This window comes from Pteronotus mesoamericanus, unplaced genomic scaffold (assembly GCF_021234165.1).
Source record: "Pteronotus mesoamericanus isolate MK-2021 breed Mesoamerican mustached bat unplaced genomic scaffold, CSHL_Meso_final contig_220, whole genome shotgun sequence".
Taxonomy (NCBI): Eukaryota; Metazoa; Chordata; class Mammalia; order Chiroptera; family Mormoopidae; genus Pteronotus; species Pteronotus mesoamericanus.
Window position 1 is genome coordinate 1,620,917 of NW_026555091.1, and position 19,475 is coordinate 1,640,391.

At 40.1% G+C, this 19,475-nt stretch overlaps 1 protein-coding gene across 1 annotated transcript in view; it reads left to right on the forward strand.

Moving 5' to 3' along the window:
- Positions 1–19,475, forward strand: part of BBS9 (Bardet-Biedl syndrome 9) — a 179,961-nt gene that overhangs the window by 22,019 nt on the left and 138,467 nt on the right. The window contains exon 5 of the mRNA XM_054571306.1: positions 1,870–1,983. Within this exon, the coding sequence (XP_054427281.1) occupies positions 1,870–1,983 (114 nt within the window). The remainder of the gene's footprint in view (positions 1–1,869; positions 1,984–19,475) is intronic.

A 19,475-nucleotide genomic window follows, 5' to 3' on the forward strand; every position in this document is an offset into this window, starting at 1 on the left:
TGTAATCTCTGTAGGGACAAACCGAATGTTTCTTGGAACTTCTTTTCTTAGGTTATGGCTGGGAGTTATTTGGTTAGTGGCTCCCGCCCCCCCCCCGCCGCCGCCCAGCAACACCCCGACTCCACCCAGTGGCTAGTGTGGTTGTCATTACCCCTCACTCAGTGCCTGACTGGTTTTACTGCCATTTTGGCTCCAGAAAGCTTTCATCTCCTGTCAGGGTTAGCTGGCAAATTTGAGTCTTTCTCTTTTTTTATTGTATTGGCATGTGAAGCCTATTACTATCATTTTCAGGGGCGTAGATCTGAATAGAAGTGATTCTCCCCCGAGAAGCCGTCCCCTGTTAGTTTTTTTTTCTCTTTCAGCCCTCCTCCACCTTCCAAATGAGTAAGAGGCCAGGCTGGGAAAGGGGCAGGTGGAAGTGACATATTCTTCATGCCACCCTCCTTTGGGAAACTGCCATCGGCTCACCAAGTTCCCTGAAAGTTGTTGAGGAGGGACAACCAGGCACTAGGTTGTGTAGTTCTGGATCTAAAGACCGAGCTTGAGTACTGTGTCCTTTACCAGCTGTGTGATTTGGGGGGAAATTAATTTTTTTTAATCCTCACCCAAGGACATGCTTACTGGTTTTAGAGAAAGAGTAAGGGAGGGAGAGAGAGAGGGAGAGAAACATCAATGTGAGAGGGAAACATTGATCGGTTGCCTCTCTTTTGTGCTTTGTGCCCTGACTGGGGATTGAACCTGCACCTTTCAGTTTGCAGGACCATGCTCCAACCACCTGGGCCACACTGGCCGGGGCTTAAGTTTTTTTTAATGTAAGGTGCCTCAGTCCTAAAATGGAAATAGAAATAGAAATATTTCTGTTCTTACAACCTCAGGGTTGTTCGTAAATCCTTCTGGACAAAAAACAAATAAATGCTCATGTATACATATGTCTGTATGTGTATATACATATGCATCTATATTTATATTGTTTTAATGATCTAATACTGTACAGTTTAGGGGCTGTTTTATTTACTTTATGATATATTAAGATTTTCTTTAACTCTTACATTTTTGAATGAATGACAAAGATGCATCATCATGGAAAAAGGTGTGTTTTTAATCCTTTTTCTTTTGAACACCTCTTTTAACCCTAATGTTTATACCTGATCACTGGGATATAGCTTCAACTGTAACTACTCTAGAAAGCCCAACAATCAGAGAGTAAAATATGGGTAAATAATCTTTTCTTATTTGGAAAGAGCTAAAAAGTGAGTATAGCACGTGTGATTGTGCTATACAAATAGAAATGTAGAGAAAGTATTCTTTGTTTTTAAGGAGATTCTTCTTGGCAGACTTCAAATAAAACATCATTGTCCTATTTACTTGCTGAGGGAAGCTTTAAAACTCTCCATTAAATTAGAATATAATGCATTAGTGCTTGAGTATTTTGAGAGTTGGCACAGAAAACTGAATTGCAAGTGTGGGGAATTTTTTCCCTAAACACTTCGAGTCATATCTTTGCTCTATTATTGCTTGTAAGGGCAAGAAACTTAATATCATTTATTTCAGAACTGAAATTGGAGGGTTTTGTTGTTATTTAAATAATTGCACTTTACTCAGATATAATGAAAATAGGTAATAAAGTGTTACCCAGGGCAGTATTTCACTGAGTGGTGTAATCTAGCCGGGGCGAAACTGTTTTAACAGTGCAGGCATTCTCTGTCCTCCGTATGCTAATTGTTCATAATACACTATGTTCTAATGCTTTGTCATTTTAAATTTTACTGAAATCCAATTACTTGGAATTAGTATGGAGGATGAGAAGAAATTAATATTTTTTAGAATAAGCAAATACAAAGCAATAAAAGGATTTCTTTTTCTCCTTAGGAACCTTGGGTAATGTGGAACATGGGAATCAATATCAGATCAAATTGATGTATGAACATAATCTCCAGAGAACAGCCTGCAATATGACTTATGGATCATTTGGTGGTGTAAAAGGTAATTTGCATTTATTCGTGAATGTGTTATTGCAAGTACCAGATTTAGAATACAGCAGGTCCTCAAATAACGTCATTTTGTTCAGTGTTATTTCATTATAATGTTGATGAGATGTCGTAGAAACTTACCTTTTGTTTCTATCAGTTAGCCTCTGGTAAGATTGGTTCCATTATATTCTGTTTTGCTCACGGTTGAAGAACCTCTCTGTGATGTTAAGTGAGAACGTATTTGGCCACATAAAAATGGATGATTATGTGGTATGAATCTCAGAAAGAGTTAAACGCATTTTACCAAAAGCTTTATATTCAAATACCTAAGCAAAATAATAAGGGAAAACTTAAAACATGAATGTGTTTGATTTTCTTATAACCAGCACTTTCATACAGTCTACAGGGACATTTCTAAAACTGCCTTTTCTTCAGATTTTGTCTTTCATTCGTGGGCTGATTGAAATTGAGCTTTTCTGTGCTGGAGCTGTGTGTCCACCTCTTGGTGGAAAAAGGGCTTGATCTCCCTGATGGAGGGTCCCTGCTCTGCCTGCTCTATTCCTGGCCAGGCTGCAGACCTCCCCCCCCGCCCCCCACCGGTCTCCAGGGCCATCTGCACAAGAGCTCCTGGGCCAGGGTGGTACAGGGTGGGGGTCGGGGTTGGGGGACGGCCAGTAGAGACAGATGCAGGCCTGATCCTGCTCCCCAATCTGTGCACCCCCAGAGGAAGGGTGGCTTTTGTAAACGTCAAAGCCGTCACCTCTACCAAGAACTGCTCAGAGTGAGTTCCTCTTATCCTGGAGGGCGGGGGGAGGGCAGTTTTTCTAACTAGCACAAGGGCTACCTGCATCATCTACTCCCTAGTCCCAGAGCCTCAGAGCGCCTGGCGTTTAGTGCTGCTGGTGGGCGCTGGCGCTGGAAGGCTGGAGGGTTTTTGTGTAGAAGCCGACCCCTTTCACTCCACTATGACAGCGTCCTCAAGCTCACTGGAGGACCAGCAGCCCGCTGGTGACAAACGCTTGTGTGATTTTTTTTTTGTGTGGCCCCTGCAGGACGTGTAACTAGGGATTTTATAACACGTTTGCCCTTTTCTGGCTGCTGTTTTGGTGAGTTGATTAGCCATTGTATTAAAAAAACAGCCTACTTACGTTAGGTTTTTCTTTAGTGACACGAAAAAACAACTTTATTTTGGAAGTGTCTTTCGTTCCTGTGAATTGAGTTTGGTCCTCCCTAGAGGTGAAGGCAAGGAATGAGTGAATTGGAGCACCCCGGTGAGCAGTGGGGGGTGTTTTGGATGGTGATGCTCAAAGAAACCTTTTGAGTAATTAACATGATATGATACCAAACACTGCTGGAATGCATAACTGCTTAACTTGAGTAACAGGAATGTTAGGACTGTTTGAGGAATATGGGCGATGTCTAGGGCGAGGTGGAGCGAGGACAGAAGGAGCTAGCATTTGATGGGAGGCTAACTTCTGTCAGTGATGTGTCCCCTCCCAGCCTCAGCTGTTAGAACTGATTTTCACTGTTCTTTAAAAAAAAGTCTGACATGATCGAGAGACCTAGGCCTACCGTGTTTAACTGAAATCTTCAATTCTTTTTTCCCCTACTAAATCCCCAAAAAGCAACTTGCTAAATTCTATATATCTGAAGGTCAAGAAATTAAAACATGAGAAAAAAGTGCTTTGACTAAATGAAAAACAGTTTTGTTTTATTTATTTATTTTTTGGTAGTGTCAAGACAATTCTTTACCTCACGTGTTAAATGTTATCTTTTATAGATTGCACTGTACTTTTAATTTTATCATCAGATCAAGTTAATAAAATAAAAAGTTTTAAATTAATTAAAAATAAATTTTTGGATTTCCTGTGACATTTTTGCTGGATTTAATAATGGACTTCCAAAGTAATAGACTTGCTATTTTGAAAAGAACAGATAACTTTGTATCTATATGAGACCTTCTTTTAGTTCTTAAATTATGCCTTACATTTCAAAACACCTTCAGAAGAGACGAGGATATTCTGACATGTTTTATTTTCCTGTGATTGAGCAGAATATTACAGTTTGAAACAGAGAAATAGCTGAGTAGTAGAAGGAATTTTTCCATTTCATGATTTTGAAATGCTTATCATTGTGGTATCTACAAGAAAACATGAAGAAACTGTGGGGTGGTAAATTAGTAAAAATTAGCCACATTGAGGGGTTGTTGGGGGGGGGATGGGGAGTTACTGCTAATAGATTCTTTTGGGGGATGATGAAAATGTTCCCAAATTTGATTATGGTGATGGTTGCATAGTTCTGTCCATGCACTAAAAACTACTGGGTTATATTCTTAAAAGGGTGATACATAAATTACAGCTCAATAAAACTTAACAAAAAATTAGCCATGGGATAAAGTTGATGTTAGGATATGGTAATCTTTATCCTGCGTTGCTCATGGTCGTGTAAAATGATGCGACATCCTTCTAAGTTAGCAGGCCGGCTATTAAGAGCCATGAAGATCTTCGTGGGTGCTGAAATGTGACGTATAGGAATGTATGTTAGGAAATGATCCAAAACATGAACAGTCATGTCAAGTTTCCATATATTTCTTTCTTTCTTCCCTCTTTGTATTTTTTCTTCTTTTATTTAGTATCTACATATGGGCATTTATTTGTAATATAGAAAAATTAGAAGTGATTAAATTGTGTAATGGTGGAGAATCACTGAGTTTTGATGTGTGGATTCAATGGGTTATTGAGAAGCTATTAAGATTAAGTTTTATTTGCTTGAATGAACATTTTTGAACATAATCTTTGTCTGCCTTTCTAATTATTTCATTAGGATAGGCTGCCGGAATGGAGTTATTCAGCCAGAAGGTTATAAAATATTTTTTTTCTCAATTTGGAAGATCCCCACCTTCAAATACTATATAAACAAATTGTAAAAAGTATAGAATTTAGAAAGAAGAAAATAAGTCACTCCAAGATATACACATGCCAAAAGAAAGTCTATTTTCTAAGCCTGTCTCTAGTATTATTTTAAGGTGTATTTTTCTAGGTGTGAGCAGATCAGTCTCTTGCAGGGGTGACCAACCTTTTGGCATCTCTGAGCCACGCTGGAAGAAGAAGGGTTATCTTGGGCCACACATTAAATACATTGTGACATGTTGACACACACACACACACACACACACACACACACACACACACACACACCCCTCCCCAGCCCCCCCAATAATGTTTTAAGTAAATTTACGATTTTGCGTTAGACGCATTCACACACACACACACACACACACACACCCTCCCCCCCCCATAATGTTTTAAGTAAATTTACGATTTTGCGTTAGACGCATTCATAGCCATCCTGGGCTGCATGTGGCCCACGGACCACAGGTTGGACACCCCTGTGTGAAAACTCCCCTACACTTGATCTAAGTTTTAAACAGGATGCTAAAAAAAATACTCACCTTTTACTTTCCTTGGTATTTATGATGGCTTCATGGAATTATTAAATTGGGTAACTATGTTAGTAGTCCTCAAGAAAGGAATTAAGCAAAAAGAAAACCTGGCTCTATTATTTTTTATTTTTATATTTAAGTATATTTTATTTTTAAAAAATATTTTATTTATTTATTTTCAGAGAGAGGGGAAGGGAGGGAGAAAGAAAGGGAGTGAAACATTGATGTGCAAGAGAAACATCAGTTGGTTGCCTCTTGCATGCCCACAACCAGGGACCTGGCCTGCAACCCAGGCATGTGCCCTGACTGGGACTGAAACCGGCGACTTTTCAGTTCATAGGCAGGTGCTAATCCACTGAGCCACACCAGCCTGGGCTAAAGTATATTTTATTGATTATGCATTACAGTTGTCCCATTTTATTTTCTCCCCTGGCCTTATTGTTAAGCAAATGGAAGGCAGTGGAGTTTTTTGGTATGTGCATCAGAATGAACCACCACTAGATGGCAGTCCTCTACAACCTTGGGCCTTAGTTGGTACAGCTTTTGAGTAAAGAAAGGTATGAAATCAAAAATGGAGGAATTTTGATCCCAGCTAATACTTTGCCTTTTACTAAAAATAAATGCACCTTATCCAAGTTATGAAAAAGTAACGGAGTTGTTTTTTTAAAAGTCAATCATAGTAGGTAATTTCTCTGAATATAATGTAAAAATGCATCCGAAATGTGCTTTTCAAATTTTATTTTATTATCTTTATCATTGTATTTATTTAGAAGAGAAAATTTAGAGAGTCACAGAGGCAGAAGAAGTGAGCCAGTTGGGCTCCATAGGCTCAGAAAACAGGTTACAGAAGCAAAAGGAGGGCCCTTGGAGCTTAGGAGAGAGAAGGGAAAAGGTAAGGGCCAAGTCGGGGAGGCAGGGGGGGGTTTGCATTAGAATCATAATGGGATCTTGATAAAAGTGCAGGCTCAGCCCTGACCTGCAAGGCTCAGTTGATTGAGCTTCTTCCTGTGAAAAGTTTGCTGGTTCCAGTGGGTCAGGGCCCATGTCTGGGTTGTGGGGCCGGTCCCTGTACCGGGCGTGAGAGAGGCAACTCATTCGAGTTCCCTCTCTCACATCGATGTTTTTCTCCCTCTCTTCCTCCCTTCCCCTTTTCTAAAAATAAATAAGTAAAATCTTTAAAAATGCAGGTTCTGATTCTGTAGGTTTGGAATTACACCTGAGAATGTGAATTCCTGACCATTTCCCAGGTGATGCCAAGTCGCACATTCTAGGCAGTTGCCACCCTGCCCTGCACCAACTGAGTGCTTATCATGAGCCCGGCAGCGCCCCAGGTGCTTTACAGGTTGAGTAATTTACCCAGATATACCTAGTAAGGGATGGCGGAGGGGTTCTAATCCAGACTCTGCCTCCTGAAGCTTGTGTTGTTAATCACACTGAACTGCTTCCCTTTCTGGGCTGTGAGTAAATTTACCTTCTTCCTAGTTCAGAAAAAAACTTTCCTGTTACAAAGGGCTGTGCTTTGGTTTGGCCACAGTTAGTGCCTAACTTTGATTCTTCATAGATTATGGAAAACGTGTTGAATAACTTCTGGGTCTGATGTTTTCTTTTTCAGTTTCATTTTCTTTTTTGTTTTTGGTTTGTGCTTTGGTTTATAAGAAAAGTACCCTCCTCCAACAATCAGAAGGGATATATGTGGGAGGGTAATATAGGATTTGAAACTAGCAAAAGAGTAATTACTATTTTTTAAAACTTTTTATGTTTGCTTGTCTGTTAAAATCTTTTGAAAGCACCTCAGCACCTTTGATATATTTGCAGTAATTCAAAGGTACATTGATTTGATACCGTAATATTTGGTGTTACCTTAAGCCATGTGCAGTATTTATTAACGAGAAAGAAGTGATAAAGAAATAGAAACTCTAGTTTTATGAACTAGTTGGAGAATATTTGCCTAATATCTTCCATTATTCAGACTACTACCTACCATTCCAGAATTTAAATTACAACATTTTCCATATTATACATTTTAGAGGGAAATAACTGAAATGTCAATATTAATGGCTGTATTGGGCCATTTTATTACAGAGAGGGTGGAGGGTAATGTCTTGAAGTTAAAAAATGTTTGTAGTATTTTTTTATTTCAATCTAAGCTACTTTTTTTTTTTTTAAAGGCACTTGTGACTCTGGGTATCTATAAAGATGTTAGTTTATCTTTGCTTCTTATGCTATCGACAGATTAATGCTTGTAAAATTTAATGGGTGGCATAGCACGGACAATCAAATTATGGCCTGGAAATATACTGAATCAGTTTTGAAAAGGTGGATTTGAGTTGATTTTAAACCATGTTAGTAAAATTGATGGAATTTATTTGGTTTGGTAATTTGAACTCTACTTGTTTTTGGAAAAAGGGAAAAATGATAGTTTTGCCGGATTTTTTCTCTGATTTTGTTTCATTGCGTCACTACAGATTCCAGTGGTTGTGGACACAGTGCTTTACCTAGTTAATAAGCTTGCCACGTTACAACAGTACAGTATGTGGAAAAGGAAGGTGTTGATATTGACTGACAGAGAGCCAGTGGTGGAGCAAAGAAAGACTGTACTGTTTTAAGGTCAACAACTGCATATGCTTAGCTTGGTAAAATAAGCTACTCCATGTAGTCTACTGTAATGTGCCTTGCCGCCGTTAAGACAGTTGAGCGAGAATTTCCTTTGCTCCTGATCTGACTTTGAGATCCTATAGTTAGTTACATTCTCAATTACACAAAATTTGCCCTGTAGGACTGTGACAGGTTGATGACGCTTATAATGTACAGGACATTTTCAGGTGTATGACAGGGACACCGAGATGAAATTGCTGATTTGTTGGAGATGTATGGGGATTTTCAGGGACTGAAGCAAGTCTGGTGTTAGACCTCCCTTGCATCCCCCCCACCCCCCTCCCTCCCTTCCTTCCATCCATCCATCCATCCAGTGTGCATTTCCTGAGAGTCTTCTGAGGGCCCAGGCACTGTACTAGTTTCTTGGAGTTAAAAGATGAATAAAAGACACTTTCTGTTCTCAAGAAGCTTACAATCTGTGTGTGTGTGGGGGGGGGGGGCTGCAATAAAGACAAAGAACTGACTAAATCATAATAGAGATGGATATGACAAAGTCCTGCTGGAGCCCTGGGGGTAGAGTGGTTCCCTTGGGCTACGTGTGTGTGTATGTGTGCGCGCGCGCGCGTGCCCGTGTGTATGAGGGGAGTGGAGTACCTGAGGGTGGGTGAGTGTGCCGTTATACCTTTTTTATTCACACTCTTCATTTTTTTATCCAGTTTAATCTGGAGGTTACTAATTCTAGTTTCTTATAAATGAGCAGTTTTATAGTCTTTAGTATAAAGCCTTCAGTGCCTGTAGGATGGGCCATTCAAATTTCTTCTGGGATAGTTTGTTCCTCTTGGGAAGTTTGTTTTTCAGACTTTGGAGCACTTTTAACCTCTTATTTTCCTTAAAAAACCTTGGTATTCTCAGGCTACTAAATTGATTTTTTACTTAGCGCTTAAAGCCTTGAGTAAGGCGAAAGTCTCTCCGTAACTCTCAGGTGCGCTTCAGTGGAGAAGGATGCAGTGCGCTGTAGGCAGAGTGCAGTGGCTATGTTGTTGAGAGCGACAGATTGAAAGATAGGGATAGGAAGAGAGGCTAACACAAGAGATATACATTAAGAGAGAAAAGTGGAGAGACAGGAGAAGGGGAGGGGAGAGAGTTTCAGGAGGTAGACAAGATGTCCGGAGCGCCAGAGGTCAAGCAGACGGAGCATGTATTGAGAGGAAGACACCAGATTTTGCCATTAGGAGGTCAATGTTGATCATAAGAAGAGCAGGTTTATTAGAAGGATAGGTGTGTCAGTCCAGTTGCTCAGAATGACTCCATGGAGGAGAAACGGAGAGCCCAAAGGAAAGCTGTTTCTTGAAGAGTTTGGCCATGAAGGGAAGAGAGAGGGGAGGCCCCAGCCAGAGGGGCGCGGGCTGCCCACCGAGGAGGAGCCTCCTTTGAGGACGCAGGGCGACATCTTGATCTGACGAGCAAAATGCCTTCCACAGTATTTTTGAAAGGATGAACTGGAGTATGTTTTTATTTGAAAAATTATGCTGTTTGGATTATGAAGGGCCAGTTTAGTTCCTTAAGATTTTATTTCTTATCACATAATTTGTGCTTTATAGTCATGTTGAATTGCCTTCTTTTCATGATGAATTGTGGTTTATGGCAAAAGGCTTTTTTAAATACTTCATTAGAGATTATTACCATCTTCATTAGAGATTATTATCATACGGTTCTTCAGTTTTGACCTGTTTCCAACATTTTTTTGCTTTCCTCTAATTTATTTATTTCATCCATCTATCTTTAAAAAAAAGATTTTATTTATTTTTAGAGAGGGGAAAGGAAGGAGAAAGAGAGGGAGAGAAACATTGATGTGCGAGAGAAACATTTGATCAGCTGCCTCCTGCACACCCCCAACCAGGGGCCCGGCCTGCAACCCAGGCATGTGCCCTGACCAGGAATCAAACAGGCCACCTTTTGGTTTGGGGGAGGATGCACAACCCAGTGAGCCACACCAGCCAGGGCTCCATCTATCTTTCTATATATTATCTCTATGTCTGTCTGTCTATCTACTATAATTTTACTGTGGTAAAAACAATTAGCATGAGGTCCTCTCATAACAGATTTTTAAGCACAGTACACTACTGTTATCTATAGGCAGCTCTAATTTTTAAAATTAGTTTTCTTGGTGGGGAGGTGGTTCTCAGCCTTCAGAGGTTTTCTTGGAGCCAGCCCCATTTGTTCCTTCCCCCGCCTGATGGGGCTGCACCGGAGTCTGCGTGCATCCCCACTCCCCCTGCTCCCCACGCCGCTTTTCTGCGGGCCTCCAGTGGGTGTGTACGGGGCTGGTGGGGCAGCTCCCCTCCTGCCCATCCCCCTCTCTGGACCCATCACCATGGCTGGAGGTATTTAGCCCACCTGCCATTTCTATGGGTTAGCGCCTCTGCTGCCCTCTCTTCTCGCAGAAAATCACCAACAATGGTAAATTTGGCTCTTCATGTCTGGTAGAAAGGGAATGTATTGAAGGCAGAGCTTTTGTTATTCCGGGCATTTCCGTTTCACCAGGCTGTCTATGACCCTTCTGGATCTTTCTCTAACTTGAGAGTTTAGTAAGGTGTTTTGTTTTTTGCAACCTGGCGCAGAGCTTGGAGCCGGCACCTTCACCGAGGCCCTGAGCCCAGCCCTGAGGATTCTCCGGTTGCCGGTTCCTGACGGTTACCATTTTTTGAAGGTTATGGCATGAAGCTGTGTCTTTCCTTTGTCTCACTGCTGCTAGAGCGTGTTCACTATTCTCTATCACGTACTCATTTACTGGTCTGTTTAATACAATACGACATTTGAGTTTCTGAAAGTAGTCCTCCGACTGCCAGATTTGAGAAATGGATGTTCAGAAAAGTTCTGTAGATTCAACAGTTCAGTTGTTGGGATGACTCTGGTGGACTCCTCGATGGATAATCTTTTGAAAGATTTTTCTGTTATATTACCTACTTATTTAGTACAGGTTAATTTCTTTGTACTTGATGTGAATGTCTTTTTGCTAGATTATTCTTGGCTTTTAAATTGTGTGTGTATTTTCATGTGGTTATATTGTGCCTTTCTTGTACAATTTATTCTATTTCTTCTAAGTTTAGAAAGTTCTCTACTGTGCAATTAAAAAAAAAAAACTTTTATTGTTTTTTTCCCCCCATTACCATTTAGTCCCCTTATACTACCCCTCTCCTGTGCAGTTTTGGTATTTCTGTCTTCTGAATTTTGATTTTCTAGCAGGAACTTTTATATTATTTATAGAGAGGACTTTGTGGAGAGAAGGCTAATATTTGTTATCTCCCATACTGCAATGTGTTGTGCTATTGCACTGAACCCTGTAAGGAGATGACTTAATCGCTACATCTCAGACTTGGAAACAAGCTCAGAGAAAGTCAGGGTCTCGCTGCAAATCATACCTGAGCACAGGGAGGCTTGGGATCCGGAGCTACCTGACTTAAAGTCCATGTCCTTTCTCATGCATCACCTCTTATTTAATGACCTTGCTCGTGAGAGGGAGGGCCTCTGTGAACTCCGAGAGGAAGGACAGGCAGGCGTTTCTGTAAGATTCATGAGGGCAGAGGCCGTCTTTCGTTCTCCAGGTATCCAATGTCTTGCAGAGTCCTCTTCACGTAGTGGATGCTAAGTATTTGTTGAGTGACTGAACCCAAACGGCCATGTGATTGGACGGGACTGATGTTATACCCATTAGGCTTTTGAGATCATTTTTTAGAAACAAATGTTAGCTAGTGGCCTCATTTTAGACAACTTCTGAATTTTGTTTTCTTCTTTCACCAACACGCGTTGAACAGGTGCCACAGTGCAAGGGCTGTGGTAGTTACTGCCTCCCGTTGTGGTCAAAGCGGAGGGAGTACTCAGGCTCCCAGATTCCCCGTTGCTCAAATTCTTTGTCATGTACCAGTGAGGCAGAGTTTACACAAGTCAGGCTTACCTGTGCAAATAATGAATTTTCTCATCTAGTTGGAGTTATGTTTCTACATGTTATTTATCCTTTTGTTATAATATGTCCTTCTGCATAAAATGTGATATTCAGAATTACTAAGTATTTGGAATAACATTCACAAACCCAAAAGTTTTAAGTTTTAAAAAATTATTTAAATTCTTTAATTTTTAGTATAAAAGACATTTCTTCTCTTTAAGCCTTTATCTCTTTTTTTTTGTTCTTTGTGAAAGCTCATTTTCCTTTAACTCTTCCAGTTTTTTAATTTAATTTAATTTTAATTTTATTTTTTTCAGTCAAATGGAACTTTAGGAAAGTAGATTTTTTTCTACTTTTGTAATGTAAGAGTGTAGACACAATATGGGCATAGTATAGACGACAAAGGATGACAGCACAATAGTCCCACGTTTCTGGTTGAGGTGGAAAGAAAATTCTACATATAAAAGGTTCACTATGTTGGGAAAATAATTGTCAGTAAATGAGGTGAGAGGATTTTACTAATAATATATATGGGAGTATGGTAGAATATTTTTTAAATTATAAAAAATAACTTCTATAAGCTTGTATGGGATTATATTGTCACATAAATAAAAATTCTTGAATTCTTTGGAATGAAAAGCCCGCCAAAGAAAATAGTGAACTAAAGAATCAGCAAGTTGCCTTTTGCCTCATCTTGAGGAGGCAGCCTAGACAATGAGATCCTCAGCCTGCAAGAAACTTCTAATTGTTTAAACTGAAGAGTTTTTCTTGTCTCGCAAGGAAATGTGTTAGTGGCCACAGGCAGTTGCCCACAGGCTGTGCTTGCCAAAGCCTCCTGGATGCTTTGCCAATTCAGAGTGGACTGCTGAACCGCTGTGCTCATCTGGGGTGAGCGAACAGCCAGAACATAGCCTTGCTCTTTTGTATGGGGACGTTAGTGCAGATGAAAGTTGAACACTATTTTCCTTCTAGGGTATCAACAGATAACATTTTGATAACCCTTGTTTCACCAGTGAACCATATGGCCCTATTCAAACAGATGTGGTTGACATGCCAGAGAATAACGTTAGAGCAGAATTCCTATGGTGCGCTGGCCCCTGTTCCTAGCCTAAGCATTAACCTGTAGGTGTTTTATAATATTGGAGAACTTCCCTCATTTGTTTTTAAGATCATTTATGGATCCACAGTGACAAGTCAGAAGATCAAGGGGATAATAGGATTGATTCTCATTCTGTGCTGGTTTTTCTCATATACATGGTATTCATTTATAGACTTTCTGGTCCAAGACTCATAAAACAATGTTACTTTCAAATAGCGTCTTCCTGTATGTTATGTTGTATAAAACCTTTAGTTCCTGGGGGAAGGTTATAAAACAGGGTTCCCTGTCGTCCACAAATTCATTTCTTACGTGGTCATTTAAAGTTGTTACTTTTCCTGAAAGGTGAGTTCTCATTCCTTCTATACATAAACAATAGGTGTTTTGTGGTTAAATACTTCACTGCCTGCGATGGCTAAGAGCGAGGAAAGGCTAAAAAGAATGTTTGAAGTTTCTTGGTGTTGTTTAAAAAAAAAAGTTTCTTTCGTGGTGGCCGGATGCCAAGACTGGAAAAGCATGAATGAGAACGTCTGTGGTCAGGACTGCCTTTGACCAGAGGATGGGTAAATATGGTCATCTTGAGAGGAGTTGACAACCATTTGTGATCTATATACATCATGGTCCTCTTTGTAACAGTGGAGTAACTGAGCTATTAAATATTTTACTCAATTGAGAAGGAAAATGATTACCATAAAACTACTTTGTATTCAAATGACACTGCGATTTAAAGGTTCCCAACAGTTTCAGAATTCATCTACGAAGCACATTACCATGGGAGACGAACGCTCTTCCCCTCCCCCAGTCTCTCTTGAATTGATTCAGTAACTCTTTAACATTCTATATGGAAACTCACAGACTTAAATTCTAAAACACAAGGGAGAGATTTATGCTAATGTTTGTGTTTACTACTACAATGTTAAAGGTATTTTAAAAGTATTACTAATGTATATATTGTCTGTCTGGATAAAGTCCATTGTTAATATAACAAGAATGGTTTGTGCGACATTGATGTAACCTGGCAGCCAAGGAGAGTGGACTGGAATGCGCATGTGTGAACAATGACAACCTCACTGTACTAGTCAGTGGGGGCAGTAGGTGCCATTAAGTGAGCATGTGTATTGTGTGGCCGTTGCATTCAAAATGACTGAGCAAGTAGAGCAACAAATCTGCATCACATTTTGTGTTAGGCTTGAACATTCCTCTGTGGAAAACTATTTGAATGATTCAGAAGGCCACAGCTATGGGCAACTGTTTCATCACGACAGTGTGCCCGCATATGCATCGTGTCTTGGGCAGAATTTTTTTGTGAAACATCAAAGCACCCAGGCGATTCAGCCCCCCCTACAGCCCAGATGTGGTGCCCTGTGACTTCTGGCTTTTCCCAAAACTAAAATCACTTTTGAAAGGGAAGAGATTTCAGGCTGTTGATGAGATTCAGGAAAATATGATGGGGCAACTGTTGGCTACTGGGAGAGCTGTGTGAGGTCCCAGGGCGCCTACATTGAAGGAGACTGAGGTGTTATTGTCCTGTGCACAATGTTTCTTTTATCTTCTTCAATAAATGTCTCTTTTTTATATTACATGGCTGTGTACTTTGACAGGCCATATATATATTTATACACACATATGTAACTAATGTGGATGAAGCTATTAATGAACATCCTTATATAATTCTTTATGTGGACTGTACAAAAATAAAAGTCTCATGTAAATGTAGGATGACTTCTTAAATTATACTGCTAAAAATATTACCAATTCTTTTCAGTATTGTAATATTTTAAGACACTCAAGATTGTCAAGGGTAGAGTTTTCTTTTGCATCTTCAGTATTTCATATAGTACATAATTTAAATCCCTTCTGGGCAATTGAGAAAATCAGAAATGACTAATGGTATATCAGAATAAGTCTCCCCATATTATATTAATATTTAAACTGTATTTCTCCCTGAGTTAAAAATAGCAGGGCCTTAAACCTGAATTTCCTTGCATTGAAATTTGTGACTAAGAACCTTTCAAAGCAGTACTTCCAGATCTTTGTTAAAATAAGACAGTGCTATTTAATATAGAAACAATAACTGTGACGTATTCCTAAATCTAATTTAGAAAGTTACATTCATGATTTTAGGGGACTGTGAACATAAAAATGTGTGAGTGGAAAATTAAGATTTCATACAGCTTTTTGCAGCTGGTTGATTAAGTCCTATACAGTTCCTTGTCCTATAGGTGAAATTTGTGCAAGGGGTTTTGGAAGGCAGGGGTTATATGTTAAAAGTGCTTGTTTCCAAGGTAGAACAAACTGGTTTTAACAATCTATCATCTTTCATTTACCAAAGGAAATATGTAAGAAGAAAAGGAAAATGTTCAGTGGGAACAAGACGTTGAAATGATGAAAAGCTACAAGGAAAGAAAAAAGACTTTAGAAAGGCTACTAAAAAGAAACTAGCTTTTTTCCTCAACAATCTGTCTGAATTCATTTTGCTTTCATTATATATCTAGCCTGGAGGCAAAGTATGTTGAGCATTACAACAAAGAGGGTGTTATAAGGAGTACTTTTTTTTTTCAATAATAAAATATAACATATGTGTAAACCATGCAACTTTGTAACAGGAAACTTTATAATAAGGGAGGACTGGGCTTAGCTTTTCCACAATTTTGGAAGAATGAGTTTTATTAGGTGTTAGACAAAGAAATTATCAACTGACTTTTATGTTGTAAGGTTGAAGGATTTGTTATGACCATTTCTAGACTTTAGCAGAGGTTTTAATGTGGGTCCTGATATATTAGGAACAGTGCCTAGCACTATTAATATGTCTACTGTTGCTAGTCCTCTTAAGGAATATGATGTTTAACTTTTGCCTTTCAGTGAAAGATTATTCAAAATCCTGTTATTCTGTGGTTTTCTCAGTAGTATTAGGCTGTTCTTGAATTGATCAACACATAATATAATTTGGGAACACAATCAATGGTGCTTTTCTTTTTCAAAGATGGTGACAAATTCTTTTGAAACTTGGGAAATTGGCTCCATCATTCATCTCTTACTCTTTCTTTGCTCCTGCTGCCCAACTTCCTGAAAACCATATTGTTTTGATGTCAATATATAGAATAGATTATCTGTTGGGGATTCAGTATGTATTAATTATATTGGAAGAAATGTAAACTGGACAAATGATACAGGTTAGTGGGTGTTGGGCTTAATAGGTTATTCGGTTAATGAGCACACAAAAATTAGGGATCTTTAATATGCCCGAACCATATTTCTTGTAAAATTTCCCCAGTTTTGAGATTAACTGGCAATAGCTATGTTTTTTTGGCTTTTAAAGGCCAATATATTATGGTAGAGTTTTAGGATTTATATAGTGCCTATTATAGAATAGTTGAGCTCTTTGTTTTTATCACGAAGTTATTGAAGTGAGCCATAAGAAGTGTAGAAGTCAGTCCTCTACCTTTTGGCTTTCCAATAATCTATTTTTAAAATCATTATACCTACTTATTCTCTTCTCTCTCCCACTTAAAAATGATTACACACCATGCACATTTATATCCTACTTTTAATGGGTGGTGGAGGAATTTAATGATACCCTTTTATATGGTTCAGTCCACTGCAAGGCTGTTAGAAAAGCAGGCGTGAAGTTCCTAGGCTTAGGAGAGAGATGATAGAAGTGCGTCAGCCACATATATTATTACATCTTTAAAAATAGACCCTTTACTTTAAACCTTGCGAGATCACAGAAGCATTCAAAATAACTTTTAGCTATATGCAGCTAATTTGATACAAATAAAAAGTCAAGAAGTGCAGACAAGCTCAAGAAAAAGTCAAGAGGCAGCAGCGCCCACTCCCCTCCTCTCCAGCATGATTCAGATCTGCCTCTTTTTTTTTGTTTTCCTGATTTTGTCTGTTGCTCTACTACGGTGATAAAGGTTTTGACTAATGACATATCATTTTTCTTATCCATTTTGCAGTTATACCACTATTCTCCTTTCTACTGCTACTCACTTCTGCACCTCTAAACAGGACACTTAAACTTCTCTTTCCTGTTCTATCAGCTTTCAACACCTTGATTCCATATTTTGTAAAATGAGCACATTAGCCATTTTGTCTTTACCATTCTTTCTTTCTACCTTAAGTTGCTTCTGTCAACTCCACCTTTGCTCTTGCTTGTCCAGGTTGATAATATTTACCTACGGGTCTGTAATAATAACGAAGTCTTCCGTGACTCCTCCACAGGTGTGTAAAAGTTAATGTGTAGCCGGTTTGAAGTATATAAATGTTGTTCAGGTACCAGGATCCCATTTCCTGCTATGAGCACAGTCTTCTGTGCTACTCAAAGGAGAATGCTGCTATGGGATTTTTAAGAACATACATTTCTTCATGGTTTTCTAGGCTTTCTATCATACTATTTTTTCTAAGAGTTCAGTTTTTTATTGAGTATGTTACAAAAGAGAGTTGGTCAAAAAGACCAAAACCCATGTCATGACTAGATGCCTTGGATTCTTCTGTCTCTGCTTCCACTGTCTTCTCAGCCCAGCAGAGGTGGTGGAGTGGGCAGGGCCTGCTGCTGCCAGGCCAGGGTCCCGGGCCCCTGCATTGCAGCTGAGGCTCCGGTGGGGACCTTGGCCGGAGCCTTTGCTAACGAGCCTGGCCAGAAAGGTTCAGCGTTTACCCAGCTGCTTTAACGAGGGCATTGACCTCATCCTCCATGAATGCCACCCCTTCGTGGTGTGGGGTGTAGGACCATAGGTGCAGGTGAGCTCTGAGACGAGGCCTATATGGAGCAGGGCCTCGCCCCAATGCGGCCTTGGTTTCCCCGCCAGGGCTGCGCACCCTGGCGGCGGCGGCGGAGGAGGAGTCCTTCCTACCGTTCACTCTGTCAGTTCCCGCTCGTTCCTGGAGACATTCCTGACATCCTGGAGATGTGGGATTTTTCCCACCTATTTTTTTAGTTTTTGAATTATCCCTTTTCTTTTCCCCTGGAGTAATTTTTTTTTTTGTTCTTTTGTTTTTCTTGGGCTTTTCTTATTTCAGGCTTTCCTCGAATGTCTGGTGGTCAGTTTTCATTTGAGGATGAATCAATAGGAAGACTAAGTATTATGGCTTTTGACCAGCTGGCCTGGCTTTAAAGTGAGTGGATCAGGAGGGACCTTCGAAGGAGGCTCTCCAAACGCTGGAAGTGGGGGGAGGCGTGTGATCACAGGGGCTGGCGTCTGTGCCGATCTACGGTTCTTTCCAGACAGATCGACGTTTTTCTAAAAGAAAAGAATCTTTCTCCCCCTTCCCTCCTTTTTTCTTTTTCTGTTTGGGCATGAGGGACAGTCGATACCTGGCTGCTGAATGCATGACAGGTGGGAAGAGGAAAAGAAAGCGGACAGTTGGCTGGCTGTCCTTGCTGGCTCTTTCACGATCTAGCTACGTATTTGTCTACCAGTTTATCTGTCTATCGAATCTTTCTTTCCAAACACTTTTTGAGATATGTCGCATATACAGTTTACCTATTTAAAGCACACAATTCAGTGGTTGTTAGACTACTCCCAGACTTGTGCGGCCCTCACCGCGTCAGCGTGAGAACATTTGCACCCCTCCAAAATAAACCCGTGACCCATTCAGGTGGTTCGGAGAATCCATTTCCAATGTGCGCAGGGGGGATTTCCCACACAGCGCCCAGTAATTCAGACTGACCAGCTGGTCCCCAGGACCTCCTCCTTGGTTCAATTAATTTGGTAGCGTGGCTCCCAGGACCTGGAAGCCAGTTTACTTTTGAGATCACTGGTTTACCGTAAAGTGGTGTGACTCAGGAACAGCGGGGTGGAAGAGATGCTCCTGAGCAGGGGCAGGGTGAGGTGTGGGAGGAGGGGGTGGCGCTTCCATGCCCTCTCCTAGCAAACCACCCTCCTTGCATCTCCACGTGTTTACCAACCAGGAAGTTCTCCGAACCTCCTTTGGGGTTTTATGGAGGCTTCATTACATGAGCATGACTGATTAAATTTTTGACCTTTGGTGATCCATTCAGTTTCCAGCCCCTGTTTCCTCCCCAGCGGTCAGATGGTGGCACTGAAAGTTCCTACCCTCTGATCACATGATTGGTTCACCGGATCTTTGGGTGAGGTTCAAAGTCACTTCATTAACATAACAAAAAACAGCTTCATTACTCTAAACACTTAGTAAATTCCAAGGGTTTTGGGAGCTGTAAGTCAAGAACTGTGGATGAAGACCAAATATACACGAGAAGTATATTTTGGCCATTTGAATGACCACATGTATATTTCTTATAAGTTACAATATTTCATCCATTAACAGTCTCTCCCCATTTCCATCTGGGCTCCCCAGTCCCTAGGCAATTACTTTCTGTCTCAGAAAATTTGCATGTTCTGGGCATTTCATGTAAATGAAATCCTACAATATGAGATCTTTTGTGATGGCTTTCTTTCACTTATT